Source organism: Arachis duranensis, chromosome 9, assembly GCF_000817695.3.
Source record: "Arachis duranensis cultivar V14167 chromosome 9, aradu.V14167.gnm2.J7QH, whole genome shotgun sequence".
Taxonomy (NCBI): Eukaryota; Viridiplantae; Streptophyta; class Magnoliopsida; order Fabales; family Fabaceae; genus Arachis; species Arachis duranensis.
The window spans coordinates 8,046,467-8,066,701 of record NC_029780.3 but is presented as its reverse complement, the minus strand read 5'-3'; the positions used below and the strand labels follow the sequence as shown (position 1 = coordinate 8,066,701).

Here is a 20,235-nt window from a genome sequence, read left to right as displayed (position 1 = left end):
ATAAAGCTATTGAAAACCCAGTTCTATTATTAAAAGAACCATCAGGAAAATTAGTTTCATCGAACTTTCAAATAAGAGAATCTAAAATTAATAACCCTTTAAGTTTATCTAAGTTGAAAATTAAAGAAGAAAATTCTGAAATAAAAGAACTAACAAAAAAGGTCGAAAAATTAAATGAAACCCTAAACACTAAATTATGACAATAAATAAAGAAGAAATATGTGTAACTTATCAAGACAAGAAACAAGAGCTATTTGAAAGAGAAAATCGTTTGAATTATTTACAATTTTCTTAAATAAATCAAAGAGCATTTGAAGCGCTAAAAATAATCTATGACAAGTTGAAAAGAGAAGTTGAAGAGCTAGAAAAATTAATAGAATCTCTAGAAAATAGTAATGAATCAATGATAGAGTTTGCAGAAATTTTAAAATAAATAATGAAGCATAAAAAGATTGAAAAACCAGAAAATAAAATAAAAAGAAATAGAACGAGAAAATTAAAAGGTAAAATAAAGGAGTATAAAAGGGAATTAAACAATCTTCAGATTAAAATTGATGATCTTATAATAAAAAGGATAGAAATAAGAATAAATATAAACAAGTTGGAATTAAACTTAAAAAATTTATAAATGTCTGAAAAACCATATTATGACTTAAAAGAATTAAAACTGTTAAAAGAAAAAAATGGAGAATGAAATTGAAAAATTAAACAGATATTTAGAAACAGGAGAAAGTGTAGAAATAAAAGAAGTTATTGAGGATTTGAGAAATTATATTAAAGAAAAAGACAAACAGATAAAAGATTTTGTATACAATAATCCATGCAAAAAGGAATATTATAAACTAAAACAAGATTGAAAAGTCATAAATCAAAACATCAAAAACTAGTAATAAATGCAAGAAGAAATAGTAGAAATGGTCAATACTTTTTATCAAAATCCTTTAAATAAATCACTTATACAAATTATAAACTTATTCAAAGCAAAAGATGAAGAGTTAATAGAAATTTCGAAAAAAGAAATTAAAGAAATTAAAAGAAAAGTTGAAGGTAAAAAATTGGTATCAAAGCCAAGTTAACGATTAAGGGAAACACTTTTTCTTTAAGCAACACTTTTAGTGATACGCTTTTAAATCAATAAAAGAAAAAAATCTATATATATCCATCTGTACACTAGATGGACCCCTTTTAGAGATACTTTCATGATGGTCTTCTGGTCAAATTCAATTTGCTACAGTGTCAATACATTCTCAATGAAGAGTGTCCATGGTCTTCATTGCTTGTCTTATGCCCACAACTTCTCCAACTATGGCTATCATTTGTACCTAATTTGTTATTAACTACTTAATTTTATTTTGTTTTTTATTTTTCAAAAATTATTTTTCTTATGGTTGTATGGATGGTGTTTTGGCCGGATATTGGCTATAGAGGAGAATTTCCGATGGGTGGAGGTCACCCTCAACTCGCCGAGGGCGTGGTGGCTATGCGGAGAGGGACGTGGCTTGCGCCCATGCAACACGCCCGGGGCGTGGTGACCTAGCTGGCGAGGGACGTGGCGACACGCCAGGGGCGTGGTGAGTCACGACGGGGGGGAGGCGTGCTGCCTGGAAGCCCGTGATGCCCGCGAATTTCCAATGCTACTGACGCTGCACGCAGGGGGCGTGGTGCAGCCTGCCTGCATGCAGGTGACAGCCCCCCTCCTCCAGGAACCAGCGCAAGTGTCCTCCTCCATGGGCATATATATTCATTGTTCTTCTCCCATGGCTTCACACAAAAAGCAGAAAACAAGAGAGAAGGTGAGAAAGAAGTGTATCGTGTAGGAGAGTGTGAGTGATAGTGATCAGTATTGAAGAGGAATAGTGAGTATATTAGTGAGTTATACAGTTTAAGGGTTTAAAAAAAATGGTACGTAATTATTTGACGCCAGAAGAGCATATTATCAACTATTTGGATTATCTCATTTATGTAAGTTGGTAGATTTTAATTTTTTTCTGTGTTTAAAGTTTATTTATTTTTTATGTATTTCTATTTTTATGTATATATATATTTTGTAATGAGAATAATAATATTATTATTGATAAATAAATAAATATATAAGCTATGTTGAATATTTTAATAAATAAGATATTAAAATAAATATGTGAATGTTTATTAATATATTTATAAGGATTATTATTTAACTAATGTAACAGATATCTTTGTTGATGCAGCCTAATAGGAATTTGTTGGTGCGTAAACTGGATCCGCCACAGACGTGGAATCCGATGGTGGAGAACTACTTACGCGCCACGGGATTCTACCACGTCTCAAGAATTGGAGTCATAAGAGGATTTCACCCCATGTTAGCTGCTCTGGTTGAAAGGTGGAGGCCTGAGACCCACACCTTTGTGTTGCCGATCGGTGAAGTTACAGTGACATTAGAGGATGTCGCTAATATATTCGGCCTACCCATTGATGGAGAGCCTGTCAGTGGATAGACAGATAGTAGTAACGACTTCGTTCAAAGTCAGGGCATAGCGGTATTCGGTCGTGTGCCATTAGTCAGTCAGAATGCGAAGTCTTATATAAAGCTGAGTTGGGTTCGACGTATTAGAGACGCAGAGCTGTTGGACACTGAGGAGTCCATCAGGCGATACGTCAGATGTCAGATCTTCTGTTTGTTAGGATCGACTCTATTCACGGACAAGTCGACCGCATATGCCCATGCGAAATATCTACCATTGCTTCGCGATTTCGAGCGGATCTATACTTATAGTTGGGGGTCAGCATGTCTGGCACATCTTTACAGAGCACTATGTCGTGCATCACGATATGATACAAAGGAGATGGATGGCCCTCTGAATCTGTTGTTTGTTTGGGCATGGGAGCGAATGCCGTGTCTTGCTCCCGTACCGAGACAAACGCTTCCACCGGCCGAGATACCAGTCGCCAAGAGGTAATAAGTCTTATTTTAGTTATGTGTTATATTCATGGTGGATGTTTGACATATGATGAGTTATTTAAATGTTTTGAATTAACTATGTTTCAGATGGAGTCATTCGGAACGGACCACAGCGTGGTCATCGAAGACCGTAGAGACATTCAAGCATGATATAGACTACATGCAGGAGGTAAATATTTATGTTTCTTCTGATTCGTTTCTTCAATCATTATTGTTAGGGTTCTAATATACCAATAATACTGTGGCAGTTTGAGTGGCGGCCGTATGACGGATTGATCGTCCCTGACGACTTGCATCCCCATCTTGAGGTGTGTGACGTCGTTGCTCCGTTGTTATCGTTCGAGTGTGTCGAGTGGCACCCTGCGGACCGAGTGATGCGTCAATTTGGATACGTACAACCTCCTCCGGGGGTACCCAGGGATATTCCAGTTGACCAGCATTGCATCGTTCTACGTGGAGTGCAGCTTCATGACTGGACAGTTTTGCATGGGGCATGGATAGTGGAGTTGGCCAACAGGCGACACAGCCGACTGCGAGACCTGCACCCCCTTCCGACCTGGGATTTTTTACCGACGGCTGAGTACCGGGATTGGTACATGCGCTCCTATGGACATCTGTTGAGATTGACGGCGTACGTTCCTCATCATCCACAGCCACCTGCCCCACAGCCACCTCAGCATGCAGTGTTTGAGCCGTTTCCTTATTATATACAACAGCCACCGGCCGACAGTCATGGCAGCCACCACTCTCAGCAGTCCCAGCACAGCCTCCACTCTCAGCATCATGATCCCATACTTACCATTCCTTCCGGTCATGATTGGTTTGACCTCTGCAGTGACGGACCCGGAGATCAGCAACTACAGCATTGGACTGACGCTGGTTTGGGTGGCTGGTCAGATTTTAGTGGTATCCCTTCACCGTCAGTGCCGGCTGATCCACGTAGGGCATCAGTAGGTCGGCCCCTCGGATAGATGCAGGTGGCTCAGCCGCTCCTACAGAGGCAGGAGGTTTGGGAGCTCCGGTGGTGGATGACTCAGTTCGAGGTCACCCATATGACCTACAGACGGAGCGAAATCCACCTGATAGGTATACTCCATCGCGGTTAGAGACGGGCATTATGCGTAAGGGACTGCGCTGGTTTGTTGGAAAGAAGTGAGCTTCGTGTTTAATGTTTGTTTTATTTAGTGATGTAGTCAGTTAATGTTTGTTTTATTTAGTGATGTAGTCAGTTAATGTTTGTTGTTAACTTAATATAAACCGTGTTTAATGTTTGTTTTATTTAGTGATGTAGTCAGTTAATGCTTGTTTTATTAACTTAATGCAAACCGTGTTTTAATGTTTGTTTTTAATGTTTTAGTTAAGCGACCATTTTAATATCAATTGAAAAATACAATTGAAAAATACAATCACGTCTAAATTCAAAAGCATCGACTAACAAAATACAAATTAAAAAATACAAACATGACAATATTAACCTACGAACCAGCAGCACTCGGTCCAGCACGCTGAGGACACCTACTCTGACTATGACCCTGAGCACCACAGAGACGGCATATCCGAGGACCACGCATGTCGCGTGAGTCCATTTCATTCAAGTATCCGGTCAGTTTGGGCCTGCCTTTAGACGTTTGCCTCTGCGCGGGATTTGCGACCAATGTGGGTCCCTCATAAGCAGGCCATGTATCGGGATCACCTAAAGGTGTGAACTCAAACCTATATACTTTACGAACCTCCGTCATTTTGTACACATCATGCACATACAACTGCCAATCGAGACGCTTGTTAGCACAGCAAGCAATAACATGGCGACATGGTATCCGTTCAACCTGAAAGTGCCCACAGTCACACGTCCGTCGTGCAAGATCAACAACTAGCACCTTTCCAGTAGTCATTTCGCGCACCTCAAACACCTCATTTCGTCTATCAAAGCGGTGCACAACTATATTCCCAGCCTGTTGCATACTTGCTTCTATCCGCTGTTGCGCAAATGCGGAGTACGTATATCCAGCACGCTTACGTTCGTGAGTCTCGGCACTCTTCCGCGTAAAAAGTTCATTTAACCTATAATATGTTGCTCGGACCAGCGCCAACACAGGTAGATTACGGGCACCCTTCAACACTGAGTTAATGCACTCGACAAGGTTCGTTGTCATATGGCCCCATCGATGTCCCTCGTCGAATGCCAATACCCAATGTCTAAGTCCAATGGCATCGCACCACCTGGCATATGCCTCGCCTCGCTCTTCCAACCTCTTATAGTTGATATTGTACTCCTCCACCGTTCTTGAATACCCTATGTTGATAACAAGCTTTTGCAAGTGAGGGACTTTGAATGCCCTTAAGAAGTTACTGCCGATGTGTCTTATACAAAACATCCACCATGCTCTTGGAGGTTGCCAATCGCCACCGGAACGATTTACTGCTGCCCGTATTGACTCATGTCGGTCTGAGATCATACCCACGCCGTCTTTTCTAACTACATACATTCGCAGATTCCTGAGAAAGAAGTGTCACGCATCAGCTGTCTCTCCTTCCACCAAGGCAAAGGCGATAGGCACAATGTTCTGGTTCCCATCTTGTGCAATAGCGACTAGAAGTGTACCTTTGTATTTTCCGTATAGGTGTGTGCCGTCAACCTGAACCAGGGGCTTGCAATGCCTGAATGCTCTAATGCATAGATTGAAACTCCAAAATACACGATGAAGTATTTTTACACCTTGCGCCTCCTCATTCCCGTTGTACAGTGGTCGTGTTTCTATTTGGACAACTGAACCAGGCATCTTCTGCACCATGACCGAGAGCCACCATGGCAAGGCTTGGTAAGAATCCTCCCAACCACCAAAAACGTTGGCTATGGACTTCTGCTTTGCCAACCAAGCCTTTCGGTAACTAATGGTATAGTTGAACCTTGACTGGACTTCCGCAATTATAGATTTCACCTTGATGGACGGGTCCATCTCGACCAATGGCTTTATAGCATCAGCAACTGTATCTGAGTCCAACTTGGAATGATCTTGTGAAATCGCTCCGACCGTGCACGTGTGCCTACCGTTGTATCTTCGTATCTCCCAACAACCTTTTCTCCGTATCAAGCTAGCTCGGATAAGCCAGTCACATCCACGCCCGTACATCTTGCATTTTGCATAGAACGTTTGTGGCTCAGACTCATACACCTCATAGTCAACTCCTTTGGCAATAGTGAAACTTCTAATTGCTGCGACGACCGACTTTCTAGAACTGTATTCCATTCCAATCCGGAACTCCCCGTCCTCAGCATCGGCAACACCTATGTCAACAAAATTAAAAAATAGTAAAAAAATTTAAAGTTAAAATTTAAAATATGCATATCTTTACTAACATTTTAAGAATATTAAGCTATTTTAATTTTCAGCAGCTCGGTTAGACCGGTTTTCATCGGTTCATTTCCGGTTTCACCGATTCATACTGGTTCGTTTCCTTATTCGGTTTAATTAACGGACCGGACCAATTTAATGTTTGGTTCACCAGTTTTTCGGTCGAACCGGCCGGTCCAGTCTGGTCTAGTCCGGTCCGGTCCGTCTAGTCCGGTCCGGTCCGGTCTAGTCTGGTCCGGTCCAGTCTGGTACGGTAAAGACAACACTGTTTACTACTCAAACGAACGTATAAACTGACAAAAAAAATTATTTCGTCACCACGTACCTATGTTTGTATATTCCGGAAACTCGGGGGCATGCATGGCCTCGAGATCCAACTCACGCATAAAAGGTGGAACGTCCATCGGTTGACTGCTTGGCGGACCCACCATTACATTCTCTGCTGCTGCCTCAACTCCCACATTACCATCCTCATCTTCGTCGCCGGCCTCATAAGTGGCTTCGAAGTCTTCTTCGCTGTCGCTATTCATTCCTTGGTACACTGCAACTCTATCATCATGTATATCTATATCATTCTGAACCGCCACTGCCTCTACAGTTTCAAAATCAACGTACACCCCAATCTGTGGGTGTCGCATCTGAGTCTCCCGGTGAATTTGAAACATCCTCTGCATACTCGCATCATCAGTGATCGGCATGGCATCAAACTGTATTAGACCACCAAAAACCACAACCGGATTCCGGTACAGAATTCTGCTCACTCTCATTAACGTACCATTATCCATGCTTTGACAGAGGCCGTTCTGCAGCTCCATTAACGTCATCGTGCATGGAACCACAAACGAAAACGGATTCTGGGACACAAACCTCACTCCCTCATGAGTATTACGTACTATCTCACCGTTGCGATACACCACCAAATTTGCGGTGCCCTCCATTACACCAACAACAGCCTCAAAGAATCCTCACAACACACTCAAATCTCACTCAATATGAAAAACACTCTCAAGCTCCACCTTATATAGAGCATTGCTGCCTGCCTCAACCAATCACGCTTTGACACATGTCAGAACGCCCCCACGTGATGAGTCATCACGCCCCCCACGTGTTGCATACTTGGACCAATCATTCTTCGCCACGTTAGCACGCCCCCCACGTGCTGACTCACCACGCCTCCACGTGCTGCACCTCCTGGCCTATCAAACTGCACCACGTCAACACGCCCCCTGCGTGCTGCTTGGGTGGCTCAACGGCAGCATGCCACCTAGTCTCCACGCCCCCCACGTGTTGAAGGCACCACGCCCCCTACGTGTTACCCCTTCATCTGACACGTCCATCCATTTGTAATACACACTGCTGCTCCATTTTCACTCAATACACCAAAATACTTTCCATATTCAAATTAATGAGCCTTTATTTTTAGTATTTTTATTTTTAAATTTTTATGAAATAATATTTTTTTCTATTTTTACTTTCTGTATTTTAATTTTTATAAAATTATAAACCAAACATACTTTTAGTGCAAAGTATATAAGTAGATATTAAAAGTTTATTTTGATGGCGACACATAAAAATTGGCTTTTTTATTAAAATAAATAAGAAAAATACTTTAATTTCCTAACTACGTATGGCTGAAAATAATTCCAAGAGTACGCAGGCCCAATTCAGGGTAGCCGGCCACGAATTGGTGCACAAAATTTTTTCATTTCTTTTTTCTACAAAAGTATTAACTTTTCTATTGACATTACAGAAAACAAAAACATTGGGTATCCTGTTTTAAGCCTCTCCATGTTGGTAAAATCATTAAAAGAAGCCATTACCAAGTTTTGAAATAAGTTATCTCGTGAAGTTGAACGCCATCTGATGTAATACACTCTATAAGCTCCTATATGCAATGTTCTGAAGAAGTATTGCTGCAAGGTTCCTCAATGGCAACATAACCTGCTGGGAACAGTCTCTTGCACCTTTCCTCTTCATCTTATTCATTGAATGGCCATTATTTCAGCAGATATAGCCATTTCTAAAATTGAGCTGCTTTTCCCATCTGCAGCCTCCATGTGACACGATCTACAACTGAAGTAGAAAACTACACTCATCATAGAATCTATAAGCACCATGAACGAGTACATCACCACCAAGAGTGGCCCTTCCCACAATCTTAAGATCCATCACCATAGCTCAGTGTCTTCACCCTATGCTCAAACAATCCTTCCACGAAAGCTATTCCCATTGTCGATCCAAGAAATATGAGCAGACCAACCTGAGTTTGTCCCTTAATCAACATATTTGACTGCATCATTGCCTGCGTACCCGAAACATCTTCCAACACAGATATAACAATTGCAATGTCACAAATTATAATGGCATTGGCAAATACAACAGAGAAAACGAGCCCCACCATCACAGCAGCCACTTCGCGTGTACCACTCTGGAGTTGTACCAATTCGCGGACGCTGTTTCCGAGGTGCCATTTCGTACCTGCTGTCCAAGAATTGGAACCCTGCCCCCATTTCGTGGCCAACTACCATGAATTGGCATGCAAACCCATTTCGTAGGTGACGTGCATGAATTGGGACTGCGAATTTTTGGAATTATTCTTAGCCATGCGTAATTAGGGAATTAAAATATTTTTTTATTTATTTTAATAAAAAAGCCCATAAAAATTTGTTTAGAGTGTCCAAACATCAAAATTAAATCCCAAACATTTTAATCTAAATTATTCCTTAACAGTATCAAACTCGCAAAAAAGAAAGAAAAAATCAGTGTTTCAAAATGGTTTTAAATTTATTTTTTATAAATTAAAGTCTCAAAAAACAAAAAAAAAACCTTGTAAGCTTTCCAACCGGGCTGTTAATTTGGTGTCGAATAGAAAAAGGTCTTCATTTGTAATTTAAAAGTCCTTTGGTCTTTGGATGCAAACAAAAGAGAAGAAAAAATGAAAGGAAAAAGTGGGAAAGAGACTGACGCTACCTGAGAGACTGTACTGTACTGCACCCGCAAAGACCAGCTTCAACCACACCACAACTTCTTCTTCTTCGTCGTCGTTTCAAAACCCTTCAAAAGCTTTACTCTTCAAACATGTGACACCACATGAAACCGCGTTTTCTCTTTTCTTACATATCCGTATATATACGAGTATACGTACTGTGCTAAAAGCATGGGTTGTACGGCGTCGAAGCTGGACAACGAGGAGACCGTTCGCCGCTGCAAGGAGCGCCGCCGTCTCATGAAAGAGGCTGTGCTTGCGCGTCACCACCTCGCCGCCGCTCACTCCGACTACTGTCGTTCCCTCCGCCTCACTGGTGACGCCCTCTGCACCTTCCCCTCCGCCACCATAACAAGCTCCAAACTCCCTACCAACCTCACTCCCCGTACCACCACTGCCGCCGTTACCACGACGACCAAGCGCCGGCGCAAGCCACCGCCGAAGCTTCCACACATACTCTCAGAATCAAGCCCATGTTCAACTCCTAGAAGCCAATCATCTAATTTCCCGAACACGTTCTTCCCCACAGCTTACTCTACCTACTCAACTTCACCTTCTCAAGAATCTTCTGTTTGGAACTGGGATAACTTTTACCCTCCCCCTTCTCCTCCTGGTTCTGAATATTTCCGCTCCAAACAGAATCAGAATCAGAATCTTGACCAGAATCGGAATATTCCCAATCACGCTCCACTAGCACTGGATTCAGAAGATTCCGACTCGGAGTCGTTAGAATCTGAATCGGAATACAACTACTTCCACTCTGAGCCGCAACAGAATCTCAACAAAACTAAAAGTGTTCGTTCTCTGCAACAGAATCAGTTGGAAACTGAGGGTTTTGATACTGAGAGATCAGAATACAGTTATTTAAGAAGAAAACCCGAAGCAAGACCCGAACCCGAACCTGGTTACCGTTTCCGTGAGGAGTTCACTGAGGCGGAGCGAGAGGAGGTTCAGTGCAGCGACTGGGGTGACCGTTACAGCGACGGGAGCTCTTCGGAAGAGGGAAATGATCTGCGGTCGTCGGTGAGAGCAGAGTCCGTCGCCGGCGTCGGCGCAGGTGGTGGTGCTGTCAAGACTCCGGTTCCTCCAGCGGCGGTGGCAGCGGGCAAGGTGGACGAGAAGCGCCGTGTTGGTGAGGGTGGAGACACGACGTCAGAGAGTTACCGGAGTGCGGCGGCGGAGGCGGAGGAGGCGGTGGGAGTGAAGAAGGTGGTGGTGAGGCACAAGGACCTGAAGGAGATTGTTGAAGCAATTAGGGATTACTTCGAGAAAGCGGCAGGCGCCGGAGACCAGCTGTCGGAGATGCTGGAGATCAGTAAGGAGCAGCTTGATCGGAGTTTCAAGCAATTGAGGAGTGAGTTTCTTAACTCGGAATTTTCGTGTTTGGTTGAGTTAACCCGTTGCATGCACTTGGAATTCAGACAAATTCATGCTCATTATTTTTTGGTTTACTTAGGAACAAATTACTGAGAATCATTCTTCTGAGTATTTTCATTTTTCTATTCAATTTTCCTGTGGTTGCAACTTAATTACGTGAATTAATGAGATATAAGTTACATCACCCTACTATCTCACCGTTGAATGAATGCTGTATTCTTTATTTATAGACATTAAGATAATTGATATGATGATGAATTGATGATTTTGAATGCAGAAACTGTGTATCACTCAACCAGTTTATTTAGCAACCTGAGCTCAAATTGGACCTCAAAACCGCCATTAGTGGTTAAGTACCGGCTCGACCCCAGTTCACTTGCTGGACCAGGCGGTTCAAAGAGTTTGTGTTCCACTTTGGAAAGGCTTCTGGCTTGGGAGAAGAAGCTCTATCAGGAGGTTAAGGTAAAATTTCTTAGCTCACTTTTGGGGTTATTTTGGTTATTTCACAAATATTGTTTACTTTTTTCTATAAAAATTACTATTACTTTTTGGGACAATAAAAAGGTGCAGATAAATAAAATGATGCTACACAGCTCAATAGCTCTTGTATTTGACTGTGTTTGGGGTGGAAAGTGGAAACTAGTGGGAAGATATATCTTATTTTTCTTTTGCTTATCCTTGCTGTTGCAGTGACCATATTTAATGATATTCTGATTTTTGGACGGTATCTTTCGGTGCATTTGACCAACTATGACTGCATTGTTTACTGTGTTTATGTTAGTTGTTAAATGACTGAGGTGACCCTACCTCTTTGGCCCTTTCTAGCCAATGCTATTGCCAAGGGACCCAACTAAGCAAACTGTTTTATGCACGAAAAATGTTTTCATACTCTTGTATTGTGTAGCACATATAAAATGCTTTAGGGTCGTTCACAATCACTTGTTCTATTTTATAATATAAAGAATAAAAGATAAGAGGAGAGTGGTCATGGATGTTAACTGAACATGCATTAAATTTATTTCAAGAGTAGGCATATATTTCTCACAAGTAAGTTGGAATAGTGACAATGCCAGTTGTTAGCTATGAGCCTATGACTTCTATCAATGAGATTATGTTATCAGACAAAAAAAAATTGGCTATAAAATCTACTAGATATATGTTTATTTAAAAATTTATGCATGTAACTTCCTTTTAATTTTTCTTATAACAGTGAACACTATGACAGGATCTTGATTCATAATCCACTTTTGCTTTGTATGGAGCAAGTTGTTTATTTTTTTGGATATTGTTCCTCCATATCCTATCAGCTATATGAACAATTTGTATATGAATTGATTTCATTCAGCTGAGAGCATTTGTGTGTATATTTTCATTCATGTGTGTATATATTACTTGCCAAAAGATGGAGAGAAAACAATTGTAAAGGTTTTCAGTGTGTGAAGTGGGGTGGTTCTGTTGCATTTGTTTTCTGCTAGAACTATGCAGTTTAGAAACTTTTTAGTGCTGATGCATACTGTAAATTTGCTTGCATTTGCAAACTGCAAAAGGATTAACTATTCTTGTATGTAGGCAAGAGAAGGTGTGAAGATTGAGCACGAAAAGAAATTGTCAGCTCTGCAGAGTCGAGAATGCAAAGGGGGCGATGAAACAAAGATAGACAAAACTAAAGCTTCCATAACAAGGTTGCAATCACTGATTGTTGTCACATCTCAGGCTGTGTCTACCACCTCAACTGCCATTAATGGCCTCAGGGACTCTGATCTTGTTCCTCAGCTTGTTGAGCTTTGTCATGGGTACATCTCTTAACTCTGCAATTTTACATTTTTGAGATGACATTTGCATAGTCAAGTTCATAATAAATCCCTAATGAAGCACAAGTATAGAACAGTAACTTCTAGTAAAATAAGTAAAATAAAAGGGAATGGAGGAGGTACTTTTCAAATGGACAAGGTCACAAGGACTGAGTTATGGGGTTCTTCAATCCAGGACAACAATTAAAGCATATGGGAGCACATTGAATTGCTTTTGTACTGTGGTATAAATGAACGAACTTTAGTAAATTTGTGGGGCCCCCTAAGTTTTTCTACTAAATGAAACGTAGAATTAGGGACTCTTCTTTTCAGTTAAGAGCCTACACTTGTCATTTGCATCTCTGTTTGAATTAAATTAACATTTGATAATTCATTATCAAAGGCACTCATATTATGTTTTATCCATTGCCAAATTGAAATAATTTTGTGGCTATAACAAGATTCTAACTTCTCACAGTAAATTACACCAACATCCAATGAGATTAGGTGATATATTACACACGGTATCCCTTGATCTGCATATTTACATTGACCTTATCCCTTGATTCATAGAGGAGTGTGAGGTCGTTGAGCTAAAAGAACTTCAACCCTGAACTACTGGATCTTAGTTCTTATTATTATTATTCTCAGTGTATTCATAATGAGGGATCTAATCAGAAGCTAATGTAAAACATGCTAGCCTAAGTCACATAATTTTAGTTGTGGTAGCTGAAAGCATTATGAGTTGAGCTGTTCACTGATCTTTTATGCCACTTGCTTCCTTTGTGTATTCTGTGTAGGTGCAAGTACCTCCTTGTACTATACTATCCAATTGATGCTTACCATTTGTAATTAGACCTTGGACCACTACTGCACTTGTCATGTTTGAATTTTAGGTCCCATTTAAGAAAATATCACTTTCTCCTGGAGTTGGATATATTAAAGTAATCTGAGGAAATTATGGCATAACCCATTCCCATATAGTTTACTTTTGTCTTAAGCTATTTGATTGCCTTTGGTAGGCCAGAAATTGTTTTAAAATAAATTAGTTTCTTGTTACTAACCATCCGTTTTGCTTAATTATCTCCGAATCATTAGACATGTCAATTTCACAATAATTTATGAAATTGGAGGATTTTATATTTATATAAACAGGATTGCATGATTCTTGGTAAAAGATCTTGAGGCAATTTGCCATGCTGTAATGTTAGGAACTCAGATAGAGCAGTAATTTGATTGAATTAACCCCCTGTGAAAGTTAACTCATACGCCAGTTCTTGCCCTTGTTATCTCTTCCCAATAGTTTTATTCTCTCTCTAGCAATTGGTAACAAGGATAAATAATTCAACTTCCAGTTAAAGTTCTATGATGCTTCAGTTCTTTTATAAGTTGAGTTGGCTATATTTTACATTTAGCTCATCTCTGCACATGTTTTCTTCATTTACTATAAAAAGGGCTGCAAACTCAGCTTATATGAGCAAGATACCACTCTTTACCTTATCATTTTACTCTGAATTGATTATTTGAGTACCTTCTCACATTTTTTTTCTTATATTTGCGATATATTAATTGTAGTGTAATGTACATGTGGAAATCAATGCACCAGTACCATGAAATTCAAAGCAACATTGTGCAGCAAGTCCGTGGCCTTGTGAATCGATCATCCAGAGGTCACTCGACATCTGAACTGCACAGGCAGGCAACTCGGGATCTTGAATCGGCTGTGACAGCTTGGCATGCCAGTTTTTGCCGCCTTGTTAAATTTCAACGCGACTTCATCCTTTCGCTACACGGCTGGTTCAAGCTAAACCTTATTCCTGTCAATAATGACAACAAAAATACAGAACCATCTGATGTGTTCACCTTTTGTGATGAATGGAAGCTTGCTCTTGACCGGGTCCCAGACACGGTTGCGTCCGAGGCCATCAAAAGCTTCATCAATGTTGTCCATGTAATATATGTCAAGCAATCTGAAGAGCTCAAGAGTAAAAAGCGAACCGATACAGCATCCAAAGCTCTTGAGAAAAAATCTTCGTCTCTAAGAAACATAGAGAAGAAGTTTTACAACTCATATTCTACAGTAGGAATCAGCATCCCCAACTCTCTGCCCGATGACGGACCTGGCTTGGATGCACGAGACCCGCTCGCCGAGAAGAAACAAGAGCTAGCGGCCTGCCAGAGGCATGTGGAAGACGAAATGGTAAGGCATTCGAAGGCCGTGGAGGTGACGAGAGCCATGACACTCAACAATCTTCAGACAGGTTTGCCTGGAGTTTTTCAGGCATTGTCAAGTTTTTCTTCCTTATTCACTGAGATTCTTGAGTCAGTTTGTGCCCGTTCATATGCCATCAAGTAGGTAATTTATTTCTGTTCTGGTGAGAGTTATGTTGTGCATAAGAGCAAGGATTTTTTTTGGCTGCAGGCTCTTAGTGCTATCAATACTATTATTACTTGCTATTTTGAAATGTAAATAGGAAGAATTTTTGTGGCAACGTATCTATATTTTTATGGTAAAGTGAACTGTTTTTCTGGTAAAGGTTCAACGTAGGAAAGGAAATTATGGTTGAATGGAAGGAGTTTATTTTTCTTGAATCAAGTTGAGTCTTCATGCCTTGTTTTAGAACTTTGGGCTAGTTGTTCTATATCATCGAGGTGCTTATTATAAAGCTCTGAAATATTAATATTCGGTCATACATACTTTGGTTGTGTACCAAAGAATGATAAAGGTTCAATTTATTTGGGCATAATTTTAATTTGTATTAACTATTAAGAAATAGTTTTGCATCCTATAGCGTGCTGCTTGTAACAATTGTTTTTAACATCCAATTTCTTTGAAACTCTTGTTCAAGAATCATGTTGTGAATGACGATTTATATTCATTCAGAAAAATGACATTACTATAACTAATTTCAATTTATGACGATGGTGCAATATTTTAATGTTTTTAATTTTATTTCCGTAAAAATATTCTTTTACAAGACTATTTTAGGGTGTGGAAGTGAGTAGTTAACTCGTGAAGTGGTTTGAATTTAGCTTGTTAATAGTTTTTATAAATTATATAAGTTTGTGAGTCAAAGATCGAGCCTAAAATTTTAGGTTAAATGAATTGAGTTTAAGTTTGAATAGGCTTGTTTAATTGGCTATTGGTAATTATATAGCATAAAAGAAAATCCGTTGAAGAGTTTTACAAGATTTATGTTTGGGTAGAATAATTTGAAGGGCGAAAAATGATGGGATAAGCTGTCATTTTCAATATAGAACTCCTCTATAAGAACGTTTTGAACAAAATAAAGTATTGCCAATAGTCTCTTATTTATTTATTTTTTAAAAAAGCTTTGTAAGTTTTCTTATTTATTTATTTTTTAAAAAAGCTTTGTAAGTCTTCAATTTCAAAATGAAAATCACCAACCTTTTTCTCCCAAACTGAGCCAACTTTTTTTTTTTTGGTTTGCACCAGAGTATTCATCAGGTCGGAAGTGAATGACCCTCCCAAGCAAGCAAGCTCCATTCCCATCTCCAGTGGGTATTGAACCCGGGAGAGATGATTAAGGGACACAGACCCTTATCTATATGTGCCAACTTGCGTTCATCCAAACAGAGCCAACTTTAAGGCCAATCAATATCATTTTTGCTGCTTTCAGAAACCATCATTATGCTAGGACCAAAAATTATAAGAGAAACCCATTATATGATCATGAAAGAAAAATAGACAAATAGTGGAGAGATGAGTAAGTCATGATATAGCTATAAGGACAGCATTATGCTTCAGTTTTTTTTTTTTTTTCCAATGTAAAAACCCCACCATGGTGCAAGCTTAGTTTTTTGGATGACCAAAATATGAAAACCAGCTAAAAGGTAGTCATAATCATAATATTCTTAAAATGGAAAGCATTTGGGAACAGTGGTCCTATTGTCCTTTCTTGCTTTGATTAAATGCTCTTTCACCTGAACAATGAACATTCATTAACCGATTCCACATCATGTATTGTCGTCTTTTATTAATGTGAAAAATAGAGTACTTGCTTTCCTTGGAGTAAAGTTTTAGATTGAAGTATATAATGCTTGAAGAATTTCATTTTTCCCCCCTTATCTTTGGTCTATAAACATCCTATTTAATTGCCATAATAGCATACAACAAATGCCATCATCTACACCTAATATCAGAAAGTGACCAAAAATGTAAAAGGTAAAATAGGATTCATGATTTTCATCAGGAGCACTTAATCCCGTATTGAAACACTAAATTATGGATTATCCATAAGAAGTCAGGTATCAAATAAGGAGATCAATCCTACCCTAAACTTGAGGTATCATATTTCCAACTGAAATGGAATCTTACCATAAGGCAAGTAAGCTCAAATTACAAGGTAACACTAGGAAGCTCTGGTGAACATAACTTATAATGCTGACAATAAAAAGCAGATTGAAGAATCCACACTAAAAGAACTCAAAGTCCAGAAATTTACCCTCAGGTCTCATCTCAGTTCCTACCATCCTCTTACTAGTGCTGCTAACTGCAGCAGCAGCAGCAGCAGCAGTATTATCAATGGGTGCGAACTTCGGTGGCGGCTCAGTTTCCACTGGTCTTGGCACTTCCGGCGGCGTGCTGCACCTAATCAATGCCCAGTTCACACCTTCAAAGAAGGGGTGCTGCTTGATCTCGGTTGCGCCTCTTTTAACTCCAAGACGATTCTGCGGCTCCTTCACCAGCAATCCTCGGATCAGATCCCTGCTGGCATAACTAGTTGCTGGCGATTCGGGAAACCTGAGCTGCTGGCCTACTACATTGAAGAGTGTAGCTCTGTTTCCTGATCCTTTGAAAGGAGTTTTGCCATATAATAGCTCATGCAAGAATATTCCAAATGTCCACCAATCAACTGCACTGCCATGACCTTCTCCTTTAATGATCTCGGGGGCAAGGTATTCGTGGGTTCCAACAAAGGACATAGACCGAGCTTGAGTTGGCTCGGCTACAAGCTCTGGCATTGTACTGGACGGCAAACCAGGCTCGACTCTGGGTTTCCGTGACTTTTTGTTTTTCTGAGGGAAGAGTCTAGGAATGAAACATGCAGGTTGGATGCATGCTGATGATGGTTCAATACAAACAGGTTGGACACAAAATGCACCACCTCGTTTGGGATCACCATCAGAAGTTCTAATAAGAGTTGGAGAAAAGGTGCATCTAAGGGAGAGATCAAAATCGGATAGCATTATGTGACCATCATCCCGGACCAACACATTTTCAGGTTTAAGGTCCCTATATACAACTCCAAGCATGTGAAGATATTCAAGAGCGAGCAACACCTCCGCGGCATAAAAGCTACATCAAGAGAATAGGACAATGTAAATCATTACACATTCATACATTCATAGAGAGCAATATACCAAATTTTTATCTCATAGATAGAGAATCAAAAAAATAATGATGAGCATTATACAAAGTATTCAACCCTCAACCACAGCCAGACCACAGGATAATATATCAAAGAAGCATAATATTGTCGATTGCTACATGTGGCCAATGAATTCAAATAGTTTAAGGAACATTTTGACAACATCATTTCAGATTAAAGAAATGTAACTCTTCATGTAATTGAATGATAACTATATGCGCATAAACACATATACACAGAAATATTGATCACTCTATTACAAAGAGGATCTCCATGACGAAAATCAATTAACAAAGAGCTTAAAGGAAAAAAAAAATTGACTGGGTAATATAACACATACCGTGCAGCATATTCTGAGAAATGTTTCCCAGGTTGGCGCTGCCTTAAACTGTGTAAATCACCGCCAGGACAGTATTCCATCACCAAACAGGAGAATCTGTCAGTCTCAAAATGTGTATACAAAGTTGGTAGAAATGGATGATCCAGCAACTGCAGTATCTCCCTCTCTGTCTGTGCTCTAGTGAGCTTCTTTCTGACTGCTAGGGACGCTTTATCCATAACTTTCATCGCAAAATAACAGCGTGTTCCACTCAGCTCCGAGAGATACACACTTCCAATATCTCCACAGCCAAGTCGTTTGAGTAACCTGAAGTGACTCATGCCTAGAATTCCATCCCTTAATCGGATGGCAAGGATAGCATTCCACCTAGGATCATTTCCTTTGTGAGGCTTATTGGCACTACCAGTGATGTTGCTCCAGTTGCTGTCATCACTAAGGCCACTGCTATCACTTGGCCGACTAGCACTAGTTTTCGCACTCTCCAGCGAATCCCCCCTTATACTCCCTTTAGTACTATCACAGTTTCTGTCTAAACTAAGCATGCCATCACTAGTCATTGCGTCACTCCGATATGTACTTGCACAACTATTAACGATGCTCATTGCTCTGACAATGCCGGTGCTATCAATGCTGCTAAGTGGACTCACATTGCCACTAGGAGGCAAAGAAGCATCCCAAACACATTCCTTTTCCTCAGAATCTGCAGGGAGTATAGAGTTCTCGGTATTCTGTGATTCTCGAGGACCCCAAATTGGTGAGGATACATGTCTCATGTCATTAAATTCTTCAACAAGACTTTCTTCAGGGGATACAACAGCTGGGCTTGGTTTCTTTGCAGGAACATGAATTGAGAGATCTTCTATGAAAGGACCCTTCATGGACATGCTCTTCATTAAGCATCTAGCCTCAGCTTTGCCTTGACCTATTGGTACATAGACCGTTCTCATAAGATCTGTATCAACAGGTTCCGGCGGATGACTAGCACCGGCAAATGAACTAGAACCACTGTCCTCCAATGAATCACTGCTTCCCTTCAATGAGTCAAAATCAAGCACCAGTTCTTCTGGTTCTAGTAAAGAGGCCTTTCCTTTCCACATTCCAGGGGGTGCCGGGGCAAAACAGAGAGATTCTTCAGAGCTCCGAGATTCGAATACCATATCATCTCTTTCCAAAAAGAATCGTGCATTTGACAACTGAGCCACTTCTCTGATGGAAGCCAGACGCATAGCAGGCATATCCCTGGCTTTTGACAACTGATTCACTTCTCTTCCATAATTCACACGAACACTTACAACCTCCGGCCCATTTCGTCTCTGACCAGCCTCCTTTGCTGTAGCCATGTTTGCATTTGATACCTCCACCAGTGTAGGCAAGGTCCGTGGAGGTGCCTTCAGCTCTGCAACCCTCTCCATATCCCAATATCACATAAAGAACTGCAATTATAAAGATGCTGCAAATAGATTAAAAAAAAAGGTTCAATCAATGTTAGGTTCACATACTTAACTTGGATTTTAATAAATAAAAAACTATCAGCAAACAAGATGATGAACACAACATAAAAATCCTCAACAAGCCAACAAAAAGAACAGCAGAATCCTACTTTGCTTTCTTAGAAGATAGCTGCTAAAAGCAAAACCACCATCACAAACTAAGTCAGCATACACAAATAGAAAATCCAATAGCTTGAACTTAAAGATCATTAACAGAGACTTGTGTGAAAATCCATTTCACAATTCACATTATTGATACTCTGAAACAGCATCTCAATATATTGGAACAAAATTACAAAGTTCATTCATATCTGATTATCAGAAAACTCATTTGAATTAATTCACGAGGGAAACAGATAGACACAGCAAAAAGAAACAGTTGAATACAATCTGTATCTTATTCAGATTCCCTAAAATGCTAAAACAAAACATCTAAGAAATGAAATCCCAACATCGACGGTATCAATAAAAGCTTAGCAAATTAGGAAACTAATTTTCAATTTTATTTTTATTTTCAAAAAAAAAAAAAGAACTGAATCCTTCAAACACTTGCTACATTTTTAATAAA

General features: G+C 40.0%; 4 protein-coding genes across 5 annotated transcripts in view; 1 reads left to right on the top strand and 3 right to left on the bottom strand.

The window, feature by feature from the left end:
• Window positions 1-4,413: 4,413 nt before the first annotated feature.
• Window positions 4,414-5,424, bottom strand: LOC107464361 (uncharacterized). Its single transcript, XM_016083290.1, has one exon. It carries the CDS (start codon window positions 5,422-5,424, stop codon window positions 4,414-4,416), a length of 1,011 nt encoding a protein of 336 aa, XP_015938776.1.
• A 24-nt stretch (window positions 5,425-5,448) lies between these two features.
• On the bottom strand, window positions 5,449-7,229 carry LOC107464349 (uncharacterized). Its single transcript, XM_016083281.1, has 2 exons — window positions 6,617-7,229; window positions 5,449-6,224 (listed from the first exon to the last, which is right to left on the bottom strand). The coding sequence occupies exons 1-2, from the start codon at window positions 7,227-7,229 to the stop codon at window positions 5,449-5,451; spliced, it is 1,389 nt and encodes a 462-aa protein (XP_015938767.1).
• A 1,969-nt stretch (window positions 7,230-9,198) lies between these two features.
• On the top strand, window positions 9,199-15,149 carry LOC107464418 (nitrate regulatory gene2 protein). The gene is made up of 4 exons (XM_016083333.3): window positions 9,199-10,631; window positions 10,932-11,116; window positions 12,224-12,447; window positions 14,020-15,149. The coding sequence occupies exons 1-4, from the start codon at window positions 9,449-9,451 to the stop codon at window positions 14,798-14,800; spliced, it is 2,373 nt and encodes a 790-aa protein (XP_015938819.1). The 5' UTR covers window positions 9,199-9,448; the 3' UTR covers window positions 14,801-15,149.
• A 1,475-nt stretch (window positions 15,150-16,624) lies between these two features.
• The window catches only part of LOC107464419 (serine/threonine-protein kinase D6PK-like), a 4,109-nt gene continuing 498 nt past the window's right edge, over window positions 16,625-20,235 (bottom strand). Inside the window, exons 2-3 of one of the 2 annotated variants that reach the window (XM_016083334.3) lie at window positions 18,178-19,627; window positions 16,625-17,764 (exon numbers count right to left, since the gene is read on the bottom strand). In XM_016083334.3, coding sequence (XP_015938820.1) covers window positions 16,882-17,764; window positions 18,178-19,589 — 2,295 coding nt within the window. In that variant the 5' untranslated portion in view covers window positions 19,590-19,627 and the 3' untranslated portion in view covers window positions 16,625-16,881. The remainder of the gene's footprint in view (window positions 17,765-18,177; window positions 19,628-20,235) is intronic. The other variant, XM_021130593.2, reaches the window with a different exon arrangement.

What these genes read in the sequence shown, in the direction of transcription:
- LOC107464418 (XM_016083333.3), top strand. Translation starts at nt 9,449, where the DNA reads ATGGGTTGTACGGCGTCGAAGCTGGACAACGAGGAGACCGTTCGCCGC. An exon ending in AGCTCTATCAGGAGGTTAAG is followed by an intron (nt 11,117 to 12,223) that starts GTAAAATTTCTT and finishes TCTTGTATGTAG; the next exon opens with GCAAGAGAAGGTGTGAAGAT. An exon ending in CTTGTTGAGCTTTGTCATGG is followed by an intron (nt 12,448 to 14,019) that starts GTACATCTCTTA and finishes TATTAATTGTAG; the next exon opens with TGTAATGTACATGTGGAAAT.
- LOC107464349 (XM_016083281.1), bottom strand. Translation starts at nt 7,229, where the DNA reads ATGGAGGGCACCGCAAATTTGGTGGTGTATCGCAACGGTGAGATAGTA. An exon ending in TCCGGAATATACAAACATAG is followed by an intron (nt 6,225 to 6,616) that starts GTACGTGGTGAC and finishes TTGTTGACATAG; the next exon opens with GTGTTGCCGATGCTGAGGAC.
- LOC107464361 (XM_016083290.1), bottom strand. Translation starts at nt 5,424, where the DNA reads ATGTATGTAGTTAGAAAAGACGGCGTGGGTATGATCTCAGACCGACAT.